General features: G+C 36.0%; 1 protein-coding gene across 3 annotated transcripts in view; it reads right to left on the reverse strand.

Annotated features, from left to right (window-relative positions):
- KSR2 (kinase suppressor of ras 2) overlaps positions 1–17,354 on the reverse strand; it is a 202,246-nt gene that overhangs the window by 52,219 nt on the left and 132,673 nt on the right. For all 3 annotated transcript variants that reach the window (XM_072415949.1, XM_072415948.1, XM_072415950.1), the window contains 5 exons: positions 13,059–13,126; positions 11,998–12,116; positions 9,173–9,341; positions 5,628–5,711; positions 3,149–3,215 (listed from right to left, as the gene is read on the reverse strand). In XM_072415949.1, the coding sequence (XP_072272050.1) occupies positions 3,149–3,215; positions 5,628–5,711; positions 9,173–9,341; positions 11,998–12,116; positions 13,059–13,126 (507 nt within the window). The remainder of the gene's footprint in view (positions 1–3,148; positions 3,216–5,627; positions 5,712–9,172; positions 9,342–11,997; positions 12,117–13,058; positions 13,127–17,354) is intronic.

The raw sequence follows: 17,354 nt of genomic DNA on the forward strand, positions 1-17,354 counted from the left end.
TATGAGTGAGGAAGTCATTAGTTAGTTGGAGGAGTGAGAAAATCGGCTAGGGGAGTATTTTTCTATCAGGGCAGAAATGTAAGTGGGAAAAGAACTGTGGAGGGATTTGAAGGCAAACCACAGGAGCTTGAATTGAATTCCACAATGAAATGGAAGCCAATGAAGAGAACTGCAAGGAGAAGCAGCAGAAGAGGAGCGGTGGGAAGGATGGATGAGCCTGGCTGCAGCATTCATAATAGATTGTAGAGGAGAGAGTCGGGTTAGTGGAATACCAGAGAGGAGGAGGTTACAGTAGTCCAGACGAGAGATGATAAGAGCGTGTACAAGGAGTTTGGTGGTCTCAGGGGACAGGTAGGGGTGGATTTTGGAGATGTTGCGTAGGTGAAAGTGACAAGACCTGGAAATGTTCTGAATATGGGGGGTAAATGAGAGGGCAGAGTCAAAGGGGACGCCAAGACAACGTGCCTGAGGGGAGGGCCGAATAACAGTGTTGTTAACAGTTAGAATGTGAAGGGGGGAAGATGATAAGTTCTGTTTTATCCAGATTGAGTTTCAGAATTCTGTCAGCCATCCATGATAAGATGGCTGACAGGCAGCATGAAACCTTGTCCAGGACTGAGGGAGACAAGTTAGGGATGGACAGATAGATTTGAGCGTCATCTATAAAAATGATAATTGATGGTGCCCATACTAAGCTTTAAATTAGAATCCAAACAGCTGAGTACGTTGTTGAAATACAAGTTAACTATAATACCAACCAAAAGTTTTGTTATTGTAAACTAAATTAAATTAAATAACCAAATTGCTGACATCACCATGAACTTGTTCAGTTCTGTAGGCTCCAGTGTCACTAGCCTGCTCAATAGACAATAAAAAAGCACTACCACACTGTGGAGGACATCTCTCATCTCAAGTTGTTAAGAACTTCCTCCTTCAAAGAATATTGCCTGCCTGAAAACGTGCTAGATTTTAAGTCTGAATACTGATAAACAGGCAATTTTAGAAATCTTTACTGCAGTGATATCAAAATAATTCAACGCTTTAGTAATGAACACATAACTGTATTATAATATATTTTCAATTATTGGCTTGATTTTTGAATTTGCTTTGTCTAGCTAGGGTTGTAAGACCTATTTCAATGGCCTTAGAGCTGCCCCAATATATATGTCTTAGGCTGGATCTACACAGATATTTTTAAAAACCTATGTAAACGTTCCTACTGCGTTTATATGCGTTTTTAAGCACGTTCATTAGCGTTTTTAAGCATGCCTTTAAAAGGCTGGAAAACATCTATTCCGCATCACATTCTTCTCGCGTTTTTAACGCGTTTACGTTTCAAGTGCTTATAAACACAGTAAAACGCCCCATTGAAATCAATGGAAGCATTTACAGGCGATTTGGGCATTTTCCAGCGCTAACCCTAATTTTTTAAATGTTGCAAGCAATGTTGTAGATAACGCTCATTAACATGCCTCAAGGAAACGTCCTGGTATAGATTAGCCCATTGACATGCATAGGAATTTCAAACATGGGCTTTTAAAGCCTCAGGTTAAACGCTGCGGAAAACGTCCATGTAGACTAAGCCTAAAGCTACGTACACACTTCCAATTATTATCGTTGGTAAACGAACGACGAACGATCCTGCACGATATCTGCGAACGATCGTATAGCACCGATCCTGTACATACAGATAACGACACGATCGTTCGTAGATATTGTGCACACAATAGATGCGATCGTTTGAACGATACAGGAAGTTACGTGCACCACAGGAACGTTCGTTCATCACGCATGCTCAGACCATGGACGATCAATGAACGATCGTACACACGAACGATGGTCAACGATCGTCTTCCAATCCGATCCGCCGGTCCGGTCGTTCATTTCCAACGACTTTCCTCGTTCGTCGGCGTCGTTGGTTACTTTTTTTACGAACGATTTTTGCCCAATCGATCGTTCGTCGTTCATTTTGAACGATAAAAATTGGAAGTGTGTACGCAGCTTTAGAGTGGAACTAAGCTAACCAATTTAACAGTTTTTTTTTAAATAGTTACATTGTAGACATTCCAGTAGTGTCTGGTGATAGCTGGCACAGTTGCCAGTGTGATTAACTTTTAAGCCCTCAAATGACTGCTGACATAGCTAAATACATGTGTTGCATCATATCAACTGCAAATCTAAATGAAAGGCTTAGTTGGTGATGTCTTCTGATACAAAATAATCTAAAAGTCTACACACAAGTTTTGGCATTGAACAGTGCTGAGGTCACCTTAGGATACAAATGGTAGCACTGCTTAGAACTGTTTAGATTGGCGATAAAAATAAGCTGGGTCTGTTAAAGGATAATAAAAACACTGGCTAATTTTACTAGGTTTCATAATCATAAGAGAATATTGAGAAGGCATGAACTGTTTGATGAAGGTAAATTAATACATTTTCACAATACAACAAAAGAGAGGCATAGGACAAAAATATCTAGAATGCTTTTAAAATGCATTAGGAAGGGCTTGAATGTTATGAAACAATTCATGCAACATATCCTACTTACTGTACATATTGATACACACATATTTAAAGTCCAACTCATGCCAAGAATTTTTAGTTTTTGGTAGACCTGTATGGTTAAAAGTATTGTATCATGTCTGGGTTTCAACTAAAGAGAATTCCCATACCTGATAATAAAATTTCACCTTTCTCAAAGCAGGCAGGACTATTGCAGAAAGGGACAGGTGATGTCTTACCTGTTTGATCGTTCCACCTGTCAATTTTTCTGAGCTCAGCTCCGGCATAGGTTACCAGGACACCTGGCAAATCCCAGCTTCCCTTGCGGTTACAGAGACTGAATGAAATCCTGCCCAGACCCAACTCAGCCAAAAAAGATCATAATGAAGAGAAGGTGGTGCCCGCAACTGAACGGGTACAGGAGGGTAATAATTGGGCTTAGTTCAGCTTTAATGTAATGATTTGCAAAATTTTACTTGGTCTATTGTGCCTATCATACAGGTGTTGATTTGGTCACCCTAGTGAGGAGGTACAGGTTAAGAAACCCAGGTGCTTTACTTGGTTACTTGATTAAAGAGATGCCTTTTTTAGTTTTAAAGTTTAAGTGTGAACAACAATAAACAGATTATTGTAAAGGAGTACATACCCTGGATTAGAAGTCACCGGATGAAGGATTACTTGGGGTGCTCGGGGAGGGGCTTCAGGCACAACATCTACAAAAAAGAAAGAAAAATACAAAAATACCATTAGAAAAATACTAAAAAGTTTGAAAAACAAAGTTTAATACAGCTAATTACTATACCACAAGAAATTATACAGGGAATGTTCCATATATTTACTGTTTTTATATTCTGCTTGATAATCTGAAGAGAACAAATTCTGAATAAAACATATGCTGATTTATACCTTTTTACTCTTTTGGAGTACCCACCAGCTGAACTCTAATAGGTCAATCCCACCACTGCACATATAAACACATATAAATGTTATTCCTGACAAAGTCTAAACACTTGCTAAACCACTGCAGTGGTCCCACCCCAGAGGATTCCTTTTACTATGGAAGCCTGGAATGTGGCATCAGCTCTTTCTGCCTAGTGGTGGTAAAAAGATCATAAAGGATGGATAAAAGTTGGATGTAATCACTTCAATTACTGCATGCCTGCATGCCTGCATCGACTGTATTTGACATATTGCAATATATAACTTATGTTTGTGAAGAATTATGCCAGGATCTGATCTAGAAATCCATGCCAGATATACTTATATAGGGTAACCCTTTGTATGAATAACAGATCTGTACAAACAGTTGTAATCAATATTTTTTATACTTTTGAATGGAAACCTCTGTTGCTGGCACAAGATTGGTTGGCCCTTTGGTAACCTTGAAAATATCCACAGGGTGACAGTCCTAACTTAATAGTATAGCACTTTTGGTTTCATAGATTATTATTTACACTAAATGGACTAGTCTTATGTTCAGCTTTACTGATTATATACATTTGGACCTGCTTCCTAATTATGTTGTTTGTAGAACCTAATGGCTGCGTATTGTCCCTATCTTTTTTAAAGTGGGCATGGGGAGCAAAGAAGAACTAGCAAGATAGGAAAAATGTAGACAATGGTGTCCTTTCAATAAAGAAAATCATTTGGAGTTTGCATAGCATTTTTACAAAGTATTTAAGTTTTTAAATATGAAATACTATTTAGGTATTCACGTAAGCTATATATTTTATTATATGATTGGGTAAAAACTCATTGTTTCAATTACCGGTATTACCTATTACAACCATCCTAACAGTTGGACTGGTCATTAGGTACAGGGTTATCTAGGAACCACTATTCCAATTATAATCCCACTGCATAGCTCCTGCACGGCAAAGTAGCTGGGGAGAGGTAAAAAAAACTCCACAACTTCACTTACTTTAGGCACCATCCCTGCTCCTAAAATTTCTATCCCTGCTATTGTATCAAATATGCATTTGGAAATGGTACGACAGGTTTAGTAGCTGCAGTTAATGTGCATTTGAATCAGTACTATTAGTTTATCCAACCTCCTGTAGGTTTTTAAAGTGTTTAAAGTTAAAGAGAACTTTTAGTTAATTACCTACAATTTGGAATGTCTATTATATGGAAGCTGTAACTTAGATATTTGTCAAATGAAAATCAAAAAATTGAAAAAATGAAATTAAAAAAATGAAATCTTCAGATGAAATGTACTTAAAGGTTCATAGTTTAAATTTAAACGTTAAAAGCTCATTGGAGATACTCATGTTAAATGCAGAGCTGTACTTATTTTCCAACACTAGATGTCCCCAATCCTCCAGGCTGAATGACAGCCCATATAACCCGGTTTCCCTGAGCCCAGGCTGTCAATGTCTATCCTCCGTCTATGATTTGACACTGAAAAAGAAGCAATACAGTGATGAGCCCCATCTCTTTGCCCTGGCTACTTTTTTGAGCATGCTGCTTTTCAGTGGAATAACTGATTGGCTTCTTGCACAGCTTCTTTATCTCATATTCAGTCCTGTTTTACAAGGACTGTAAGATGTTGACGCCAAGTCAAATTCATGAACTTTATATACCTGCATATAAAAATACATGTAAAATGCACACTTAGTCTTTTCATGACTATGTTTATTATATTTCCCTTTATCCATGGCCTAACAGAAATATACTTTGCAAACAATATGTAATAATCTATTAATAATGCACACTGCATTAGGATTTGTCTTTGATATCTTCAGCTTTATTATCTTTAAATTATGCTTCCAAACAATTAAATACCCCACACGTAGATTAGACATAAAGAAAATACATATAACTTAAACTTTGTGCTATATATTTGCAAACTTTGTTTCAGAAATACATTGAGGACATTAAACATGAATAATGGAGTTCCAAAGCAGAAGCAAGGGTTAAAAGTGCACATGACACATTCAAGGCATTCCATTCAAATATTGATCAAAAGCAGTGCAGAGATGAAAGGATAAAAAAGTGATGAGCCCTGTTGCTTGGCACACCTGTACTTAATGGGTTAACAATGTCACCTGCACAACACATTTCCAAAATTTAAATTTTTGTGTTTGAAAAATGATCATACTAAGCCTTATAGATAATAACCCTACCTGGAAATATAAACTGTTGTTTATACTTGTAGTAATGAGAACCTTGCAGCAAAGAGGGACACGGATGAGATGTATTGTTGGACCCTAAAAGAGAACATAAAACAGAAAAGCATTATGAATAAAGCATATTCTGTTGTAGCCACTCAATGTGTGATAATGATTTTTTTCGGTATCCTTAAATATAGCCTTGTATGTGAAACAAAGGAAAAACAGATAATCACCTGGCAAATCAGCACTATATTTAGCATTTAAGAGACAATCAATTGTGCTGAGTTTAGCATTTGCCAGAGGAAGAACTGTAGGAAAACAAAGCTTGTACTAGGATCTAGAAAAACATTTCTATGTGTCCATATTTATCACTCCAGGGTAATCCGTTATAAAGCAGATAATGCTTTTAAATAGCACATTAATTGCTAAAATAATCATGCTAGAAAATCAACAGGTACAAAAGGCCAATGTATACTAGCTAAGATGTTAGTTTACTGGTCTCCTACAAAATATACAATCTGAGCCTAAAGTAGAACTGTTCCTAGGCAATGGGCATTTAAACATTCACATATTCTTAACAGAATGCTTGTTTTTTTATCTCTCTTTTTTATCTATGATTATAGTAAAAATTAACTTTAATTTACTTTCTTCCTCTAACACATTCCTCCTCTTCGTGGGACCCTTAAAGCCATTCCTATTCACGGTTTCATTGACAAAGGCATTTTGATATCATGTACTATGTAGGACCTGCATTGCAAGTGAAGTCACTGAGGACGCATTCACAACAAAGAGAGTCAGAGGAGGAGGAAAATGCCAGCTGGCATGGCAGCCAGGTATAAGTTATGTAAAAGTGATTTATTTTAGGATAGCCTAGACAAAAATAACCATAAAGTAAAGGACCCACTCCAAAGGTATTTTATACCCAGCCATCAGCAATAAAGTAGACTTATTGATTGTTAAGAATATGTAATTATTTAATTGCTATTTTAATTCTAATTAAATCGGGCTAATCCTGGCATTGATATAAGCATTTTCTTCTCATTCCCATTTCAGTAACCACCACTGATATAAGTAGTTTAAGATTTCATCAGTTTACCCTTATTGGTCCTGTAGTAAAACTGAAAGCTCCCCACTACAGACATACACACACCCCCACATAGACTCATTTTCTTTAACCCTAGTTAAAATACTGCTATTGCAATGTCTACCAAAGAAGAAGGTGCAGAATTACAGATGAGATTATGCAATGGACAGTGTGTAGATTTTAATTTTGTGGAAACCTCATTCCATCCTTTCCTTTCCTACTTTTGGGACCAGGGACTACTATAGTATAATCAGCAACACTATACTGGATTTGGTAACAAATGTATTGATGTATGTATATTTATTATTAAAAGTTTTTATGTCATTAAAATACATATTAAAAAAACATCTCATTCTACTTATTTTTCTTGTTGGCAGAATAAAACTATGTTTTCAATTTCCTTATAAAAGGAGACACTTAAGCAGACTTAGCTTATGATCACTTTTTTATATAGTAATTTAAATCAGAGAAAACGCTGAAAAGCTTTTGAGCCAAAAAATAAACATTGCAGCAGATGGAAGCTTTATCCCAGCAGCAAAATGATAAACCATATAAAATGATAAAATACAAACACGTATGCTCAACCCAAGCCAATATTTTATACAAAACTAATATATTTCTAGGAGATTCATCCTCCGCAGGACACACAGAAGTATTACTATAAAGTTTTGGGTTAGATTGTTAGTTTACCTCTTGTAGGTCACTGAATAAAATGAAACTTCAGAAAGAAAGTTTGTTTTCCACTTATGTCTAGTGTTGTCCAAGTGTTTGAAAAATGAGAATAACTAAGGATTTAGCAATAATTTATTTTAGCAAAATATCTTCTGCTGGGATCCTGCTGAGGGTAAGAGGGTAGAGCTTCTGGAAGGAAGTCATTATCTATTGGAGACCATTTTATTGAAATAATAGATGTTGGAAAGGTGTCATATACTTTTTCTGTATTTCCCAATTTTATTGGGTTATTGTGAAAACACTAGACACTTTAATCTGGGGGTATACCTTTGCTTATAAGTACTCCCAACACTGCAGATATATGAATGCTGGTGGGCATTTTCTCTGTTGTGCTTTACCTTGCCATAGATTACCAATAATTCTACAGTCCAGCAAAAAGGCCTCAAGGGTTTAAGGAAGAGTCCAATTTTGTCTGACTTAGTTAATAATTTATACTCAAGAAATAACATAAGCACACTGAATTCATGAAAGTTTCAAGACTGTATTAGTATTTATTTCCTAAAATGAAAAACATAGATTTATTGCAGACCTCAGCCAGCACCCATCCACACTCTTTTGAAGAGTACAGCTCTGGCTGAATAAATGTAGCTGTCATCCAGTCATATGCATCAAGTTTTTGTTTAATATTAATATGTGCAAAATATAACTGGTGCAAACCAAATTATCTAAGTATGTTTAATCTTTCAGAAATATAGTGAGGTTACAAGGGCAAAATAATATATCTGATTGTCAGTTATGGTTAATTGTTAAATACATTTCTAGAGTTGTTATTACTAAAGGAAAATGTGTTTCAATAAATTGCCATTGACATATGTGATCATGTATTGTAAAACATATCTCATTCGATGACACAGCATGAGTTCAGTCATGAGTCAGATATATGCTGTTTATGAATATATAATTTCAAGATATTCAGCGTTCTTAGTATTATGAAAATATACCTTGGAAAATGCTTCTTTGATATTACTATGGCATACTGCATAATTTACAGCGAACAGAATCACAAACAGAAATCACAATAAAAGACAATTGTTTTGAACAACTAAAAATAGTTAAAAGTATTATTTAAATCTTAAATATCAAAACACTGCAGTAAGCCAAATTACATTTTGGTGGGATCCTGCAAATCATATATTGTTCACAAGAAAACTAGTTGCTTGGTATATACTCTAGTTAAAACTAATATGCGGAACATTTTATGTACTTTGTATTATTTTCTTCCACTGAACAGTATGAAATATCAATGTCTTTTAAAATATTGACAACATTTGGGATACTATAGGTCACAGTAGCAATGTATTAAATGTCACAAATAACTTTAAAAAGGAACCTCTACTAGAACAAATCCAGTGGAAAACATAGGGTGAATATGGTGTGAATTCATTACTCAAATCAATGCCCTTTTTTTGCTAACAGGCAAACTAATCTTACACAATTACCACTTCCAGGTAAAACACACCTGTGGCACCCCCTGGCCGGGTATTATATAAATTAAAAAGCAGGTCATTAACACAGACAGAAGAAGCCATCAGCTGATGAGACCCAGGAACTTTAAACTAGAAAAGTGGTTTAATGGAGGCAGAGGGGTGAGTGACTAATCTCCACCCTTTCAACATAAAAGTGTTTAAAAGAGTTGACTTCCAATTGATACAGAACCACTTTAGCTATCCCTTCCTGTGCCATTAGTTCAGCAGAGAATTAGGCAGAAAGCTCTGCGCATGCTCCAGGTGGGTTTCGGTACCTGGTAAGTTGAACGGCTTCTGCTGGCGGGTGCATTGTGGGGATGGGTGGAGAGGAGAGGGTGGGGTGGCGCTGGGGGGAAGCGGAGGAGCAGGTGAGGACGGTGTGGAGGATGTCGTAGAGGAAGGGTTGCTGCTGGAATCTGGCTGGTAGGGCACTGGAATGTGGTCCTGGGAAAACAAAAGAGATAACACATTGGGAAGCAAATGAGAGGATAGCAGACGTACTGTGACATAAAGGACAATATTTCTAAACTACATACTTTATCAAATAGACATGTATTAGTGGCCTCCAAATATTCATGTCCCCTGTAACAAAAACCCTCTGACTCTTCATTCATCATACTTAGTAATTCATTGTTCTTTAAACATTTCATGTTGCTTTCTAATATATGCATCCACTTTTAAGAAAAAGATAAAAGTAATAATAAAGTGCAGGTAAGGCAGACACATGCGCTACCCTGCCTATCCTTAATAGCTTCCCTCATTGTTCAAAGGGAGGATTCACTAATTTTTACTTTTACAAGAGTTCTGAATTAATTTCTGTTTTCCACACATTTTCTCAGTTTTAATTGTCCTCCCCCTCACCAGTTTTTGTTTGTTTTGTTATTATCTCATTTTATATATATGTAAAGACACAATCTCCTAAATCTCTACATACCATCTGGAAAGAGACTGTTAGCAGATGGCTCTGCAGTCATACAGTTACTTTGTGCCTTGAAAGATGTGAACATTGTGCCCTCAGCACAACCCCTTGGTCCTTCACCAACAAGGTTTACAATAGTCAAGCTCAAGCTTACCCTTGGTACCCTTTTTATTTTAACAACATGTAACCTTGTTTTTCAGCTAGTGACCTTAAGCAATGAATTACCTATTGTAGATCTATAGCATTCCATTTACACTGTTTAAATTTCAATTTACACTGTTATAGGGTAAACTATTCAAATTATCTGTATTTATAAAAAAAATAAAACTGTATTCATAAATTATATATTTGTTAATTTCTATGGTTCATAAACTGCACAATGATGCATAATCTTCCAGAACTTGAAATGTTGCTAAAGGTACAGAAATGTATTTTTAAAACATATGTTAATAAACAAGATAGAATTAATGGTCAGTTTATAATCTGGGGTTCAGTTTTTATTTTACTTTTCTTAGGGCAAGCGCAAACTTTACATTTTACCATCAAGTTATTATGTCTATGTGTATATTTTATACCTATTTTTGTTTAAAGGAAAAGATTACATTCAACGTATAGTTAAATGTTTCCTCCTAACCCTGACCTAAAGTAAGTAATCCACCCCCTCCATAAGTTATAAAATGTACTACATTAGCTAATTGCTGCTGATCTACAACCAGACCTATGAGATTGCTGGACCAATCCTAACTATTTCTTTGAACAAAGCCCTAGGTTAGGACAGATTTTGTGATCAATCAAACTAAGTTGTATAAACTATAAGGGTCTTCTCCTTAAACTTCACTTATTAATTTTAATCTTTTTTTTGCTTGTACTTTTCTGCCGTACCCATCTAATTGTGTGGAGAGCAGATAAAAGGAAAAAAAAATATCTAAAGATACTGAAATCTAGAGGTTACAGACAGCAGCTAAAAGAGACAACAAATTCAGATAACAAGTAATATGGTCTGAAGGCACTGGAAAGTTCAGTGCTTCCGATCGTGATATGACCATGAGTCGTATTTTACATTATAAATGGGAAAAGCATGCAGTAATTGCCATGACTGGCACAAAACAAATCAATGTAATGCAATCAGTCCTGTGTTTCCTGTTATCTGCTGTGTGGTGTGGATGTGCGTATTTATCATTCGTCCCTGACTCTATTCATCTGTACAAATGGATTATTATCTGTGCCAGGCCTGTACGTTCCCCGGCATATATATCCATATGCTTTTGTTATTGATGCTGACAACTGAAATAAACATGATTAGCTCAAAAGGCTTTCTAGATTAATCCGCTCTTTGCTATATTTTACTAACTAAACCAGGACATACACCAATAACCAATTTAGCTTCACCAAAAGGAGAAATGACTTCTGAATAAATGTCAATTTACACTGCAGCTCTGAAAATCATTGCCTAATTTTTTAAGTGTTCGTAACTTTATTGATTTAGGTAATGCATTTCATAACTTACCACAGGTCCTCAGGTTGGAATTTAGCCAAGATCATTTAATCCTTAAATAAACTTTTGAAAAATAAAAAAGTGAACATTGGGCTACCTAGCAGTTCTATTAGATAGACAGCCAAACGGCAAACTGAAGGGGCTCAGACTGCAGGCTGCTGGATGTAAGGAACTGGTGTTGTTGGCCTGAAACCCAAAGTGCTGTTAGTTGAAGTTATGACTCCAAGTAAAAAAAGTTATACACAAACTACCACAAAAGGCAGTAGTGCGCCATATACATGTATAGACATTGAGGCATTGAGGTGCCTTTAATTTTATTATTATTATTATTATTATTAATAATTTGGATTGCAGTTTAACCCACGACAAGAACACAGTTATGCACAAAATGTAGTAAGAATTTCGTGTTGCATTAAGGTACATTAAAGCACATTACTTTTCAACTGCCTCCTGTACACAGTCCAATACAATACAAATTATCCATGTGTTGTGGGGCAGTGCTTGGCAGTGTGAATGAGAGAGGTTCATTTATAAAGCAGCAGCTACATTGCATGAAGTTTCTAAAACTTAGTACTATAGTAAAATAAGCAGTTATGTACTGTATGTCTTGATTGGCATGTAAGCATCTACTTATTTTGATAGGAGAGAGCTTAAAAGGTTATGTTGAGGTTTGCTTGGTAGCTTACCTTGTTTATTTTGTTGGTTTTGGGAAGGGTTTGGCTGACATGTAGGTCCGAATACCGTGGAGGTTTTCTTAAAGGATTGTTGATGTCACATGGTACAGATTCGGTCCTAACCAGTCGTGCTGAAAAAAATAATACAGTCCTGTGAAAAGAATTCTTGCATCTGACAATGCCCTTTCTTTGGGAATAGTTTTAAAAAACTCATTTCAAGCTGCATTCATTACAAAACTGGTCAAAATATTTGCTAATGTTGAAAGTCATCATATTTGTCGCTACATCAATAGGGGGAACTAGTATATACCAGCTGCATCATAATAGAAACAGCAGACAGGTTGTTTTGGGGCCTAGGACCCATTAGGTAAATCTTTCAAGCAATTTAAACATAGAAAATCTGTTTGAATGTGAAGATAATACAAATCCTGTAATGTAATATTAAGCATTGCAGAGGTTGGTGCTGACCCTGTAATCCTGTGACATTTCCAATCTAGAGGAGCTGCCATCCAATGTACAGGAGGAGAATTGTAGCTGATAGTCACAGTTCCCCTTAGCAGGATGTACATTAATGGGAATTTTTAAACTGTGTTTGTATTGTAGATTTATTCTTGTCACCCTGGCTACCACTAAAATTAACTGTGTGGCTAATGCAGTCTCCCAGATGTAAAACTCCCTAGTGTAAAAAGAGTTAAATTTGTAAAATACTGAAAGAAAAAAATAAAACATATATATATATATATATATATTTAAAAAGGAAGTGCCAACTGACTTGGGAAAAATGCTTTAGATCAACACATTGGGATGTTAATAAGCAATTTTTTTTTGCAATGGGGACCAATTACGTCACCGGTATACCTTTTTTTACCATGTGTTTTCACCTAAACTACACCGGCCATTAGCTTGGCACAGACCTGTATCTTTTATCAGTCTTTTTCTATAGACAAACTAAAGTAATACTGTATGTCACGTTAAATAATTAATGTTGCCAGAATTGATACTTGAACAACTACAACATATTTATTTCTCTCTTTGTTTAATGTCTTTTTCCTAACCCTAAAACTGACACTTACCTCCTCGGTGTATGATAAGTAAATGACATGGAGGAGCCTCTTTGGTGCATTTATTGTGGCACTTTAATCTAAAGCGAAGACAGAAAATAAACATTAACAATAAATAGACAATACCAAACCAAGTACTTCAGTATAACCAATTGTCAGTAATATTATGGTTTGTTCCCTACTCTAAAATCATATTGAAGTATGTCCAAGTTAAATCTGAAAATTTGATTGGAAGCTGTAGGGAAATTGTGTCAGTTTTCCAGTGACATGTTGATACAAAAGACCAAGTTCAAACTATCGTCTACTGTGCAACACGCTTTTTTCCCAATAGTGTTAGAGTTCAGTAGCCTGAAAAACAGGTTATAAATCCTCATTAATGCTGACAATAAAATATAATCTATTCGCTGTTCACATTTGAAAAAAAAATCATACACAGGTTTTTAATCTTAGTTGGAGAACAGTGAATAAATATGAGCTACAAGATGCATTTCTAAAAACTGCTCCACAGAATAATTTGGTAGGAAAAGCAATGCTAGACTCAGTATCCAATCCATTTAAGTCATATTTTCAATTCAGGCTAGAAAATGAAAGAAGATATCCCAGCACTATTACTTTTCCTAACATTCAAAGTCACCTGCAGAACAGCAAGTATTACCATTCCTATGTTTAGCTCACAAGTTGGATGTTTAGTATTGGCAGTACTGGCAGCTGTAAAATTATGGGTATGATAGATCAGGGATTTCCAGCTATAAGGGGGTCTATAAGATAGCCGGACCCACTATGACAATATTGGATTTTCATGAAAGGAATGGACTCTAGGTAAAACAGTATAGTACAACAGATCCAAATGTATAACTAAATGCCACTAGAAAGTTAGAACCTAAACACGGGTCCCTCACATCCCACAAAGCACTGTTTTGAATTCCAGTAGTAAAATATATCTACCATATAAAAAAAAACATAATACATATAACAATCAAAATGTTTTACATGAACAGAAATAAGGCCAAATAAAAAAATTAAAGCAGAATTATACATATAATGTGGAAAATGTCCAAATTCACAAATGTGAAATATCTGTATCTTATATGTCAGAATAGTTAAAAGAAGAGCAGCTTCCGCTACAAAAGGCTAAATATATAGGGCCTGATGTAATATAGCTTTTCAAGGCAGGAGAGGATACACTTTCATCAGTGAACCCGGGTGATCTAGCAAATCTGGAATGGATTTCTTAAAAGTCATTTGCTATTTGTTAGCATATGTTTTCAATCTTAGAACAGATCCATTCCAGGTTTGCTGTATCACCTAGGTTCTCCGATGAAGGTGTATCTTCTCCAGTCTTGGAGAGCTTTAATAAATCCGGTCCAGTGTTCTTGAAGGTGGCACCAAAGTGGAGACAATAGTGGACCCCAACCGCTGCAGAAAACTGATGGCAGGAGATAAAAATTGGTGTTTCGTTTAAGTTCTCCACTTTTCAAGCCATAATGTTCTTTATACACTAAAAGTTTGGAAGTACATTAAACTGTTTAGATGAATGGATAAATCAACTATTACTGCATATTTAGCAACAGAGTTGTTCTGTTTCATTTGTATTTAATTTAGTTGCATAATAATATATTAGATTTGGTGAATACCAGGTACGTCCTACTGAAACACTGAGCTGACATGTAAGGTCAGATCTACAAGTGCATGGTCAGCTACATTTCTGCACAGCTTAGTAAATGTAGTAATGTGCCTAATATATTACAATCCCTATGTATGTAAGGTTTAAAGAAGGTAAAAGTCTCAAGATTTTGTTTGCAAATGCCATCTATGTAGAAAAAAAATGATTTCTGCTGTTATAATGGTAAGAAGTTATTTTGGTGGTTATATTGACTTCCTAGAGGAAGAAGAATTTGTTATCTTTTTTATGTTTTTACCTTGTTAGATAACATAAGATAAGTCATTAGATATACAGTAAAACAGACGAGTGCACAGATGGTTAAGTTATATATAGATTACAGCAAATTCATTCAATTAATAACAAGTGACACAACAAGCACTGAAACAATCTACATGTTTAATGTGGTATTTACAGTTTTTATAATGTGCAAAAGATCAGGGTTCAATACTGTTTATTATAATACAACTTAATTAGAAATTAGAATATATATTCATGTAAGATCGGATAGAGATTATAATAATGACATTTTTTTGTACATACTCTTCCAAAGGATCAAAGGAAAAATTGAAACACTGTCAAATCTGCTTTGCAAACTGTCAAATGCACAAAAAATATGTCCTGCATATCAGGAAAATTATAGGGTATTTAGCCGTTAAAATCAAGTAAATACAACCTCAGGACAACACATGGGATAATACACTATGTAATTTATTTCCAAAATGCAGATGCACTGCATAAAAAAATACACCCTTATCACCTCAATTGGAATTAAGAGGGTAAGTCACAGCCAGGTGGTACCAACCAAATAAGCTTAATTAACCGATCGTCAGCAAGTTTAACCATCTCCAAAACAGCAGAAGTTTTGTCAGTTTATTACTGGTCTGGAGCATTCAGGTGTGTGTTAACACAATGCCAAGGAGGTAACACATCAGTAATGGTCTTGGAGAAGTTGCCCACCAATCTAGGACATCGGTCACCAACTGGTGGTCTGCGTGAAAATTTTGGTGGTCTACGGCTTTGGCCAGTGCACCCGAGAAGGGTCAGGAGAAGAAGCCCGCTGGGAGGGCGCACTGGCCAGAGCCGCGGAACATGTACCCCATTTGGATCCCATGCTCAGTGAAGTGGGCAAGTTGTGTCCCTGGACATGATGCCAGAACCTGCCCACTATCAGGCACAGACCTGCGATGGGAAAATGGGTGGGTTCTGGCATCATGACATCACTATGGAGGAAGTTTCTTCCCCTTTGAGTGACACCTGGCTCCCTGTGCATGCTTGGTCCGGAGATGGTAAATTTAGTGGTCCATGGGTCTAAAAAAGGTTGGTGACCACTGATCTAGGAAGGGTTAAAAGATGATTTCCAAACAATCTGAAGTCCATCATTCTACGGTGATGAAGATTATTCAATGGAAAACATTTATGACAAATTCCCTACAAAGTCAGACCAGGTCATACTCTAAAAAATTGCTTGTTAAATGTTAAAGTTTATGACAGTACAATTAGAAAAAGACCTAACAAGTGTATCTTGTTTGGAAGGATTGTTAGGAGAAAGCCTATTTGAAAAGTCAGCACAAATTAGCTTTGCAATGTTGCATCTGATCAACTAACAAGACTATTGACTGACAAGACCAAGGTGGAGATGTTTGGCCATTGAAAAACAAAACACAACAAATCAGCACAAACAGATCATACCAACTGTCAAACACAGTGGGCCTTATTTATTAAAGTTCTCAAAGGCGAGTATACTTTTTCATCAGTGAAGCTGCTTGATCCAGCAAACCTTGAATGGATTTTGTCCAGGATTCAAAACATTTGCTAGCAAATAGCAAATCAATTTGGAGAAAACCATTCCTGGTTTGCTGAACCACCCAGTTTCACTGATGAAAGTGTATCCTCTCAAGCCTTGGAGAGCTTTAATAAATCAGGCCCAGTGATGGAGGAGTGATGGTCTGGGCTTATTGTGCAGCCACAGGACCTGGGGACCTTGCAGTCTTTGACCTTGTCTATATATCAAAAGTATTTAAGAGTCAAATGCGAGTCCATCTGTGCAGCTGCTAAAGCTTTGCCAAAATTGGGACACAAACATGAAAATGATCCCAGACACAAAAATCTACAACAGAATGGCTAAAAAAGTAAAGAAAATTATTAATATGTTCCAGTGATCAATGTCTAGATCTCAACCTGAATGGCAGGACAATAAGAGAGCTGTCCACACATCTTAATAAACTAAAACCATGTTGTAAGAAGAGTGGGTCCAACTTCCTCCACAACAATGCAAGAGACTGATAGTCATACAAAAATGATTACTTCAAATTATTGCTGCTAAATTTGGTTCTACATGTTATTTAACCATGTGCTTTTCACACATGGCTTCTCCAATTTGCATTATTTTTGGTATAAATAGTTACACAGTGGAATCTGCTGTGTGTTGTTTTACAACTGAGGTTAGAATAAAATCATTTTAGAGCCTGCGTAAGGGCCAGAAGATTTTTTTTCATTATGCTCTGATACTTAAAACCGTACAACAAAAATAGGATGTACTTTCTTTTTGTCACGACTGTACTTGAGATTTCACACTGACATTAGTAGATTCTGATTTCTATCTATAAATGATCAATATGTCTTTACCTTATTTATATCTCAATGAA

This window comes from Pyxicephalus adspersus, chromosome 6 (assembly GCF_032062135.1).
Source record: "Pyxicephalus adspersus chromosome 6, UCB_Pads_2.0, whole genome shotgun sequence".
NCBI lineage: Eukaryota > Metazoa > Chordata > Amphibia > Anura > Pyxicephalidae > Pyxicephalus > Pyxicephalus adspersus.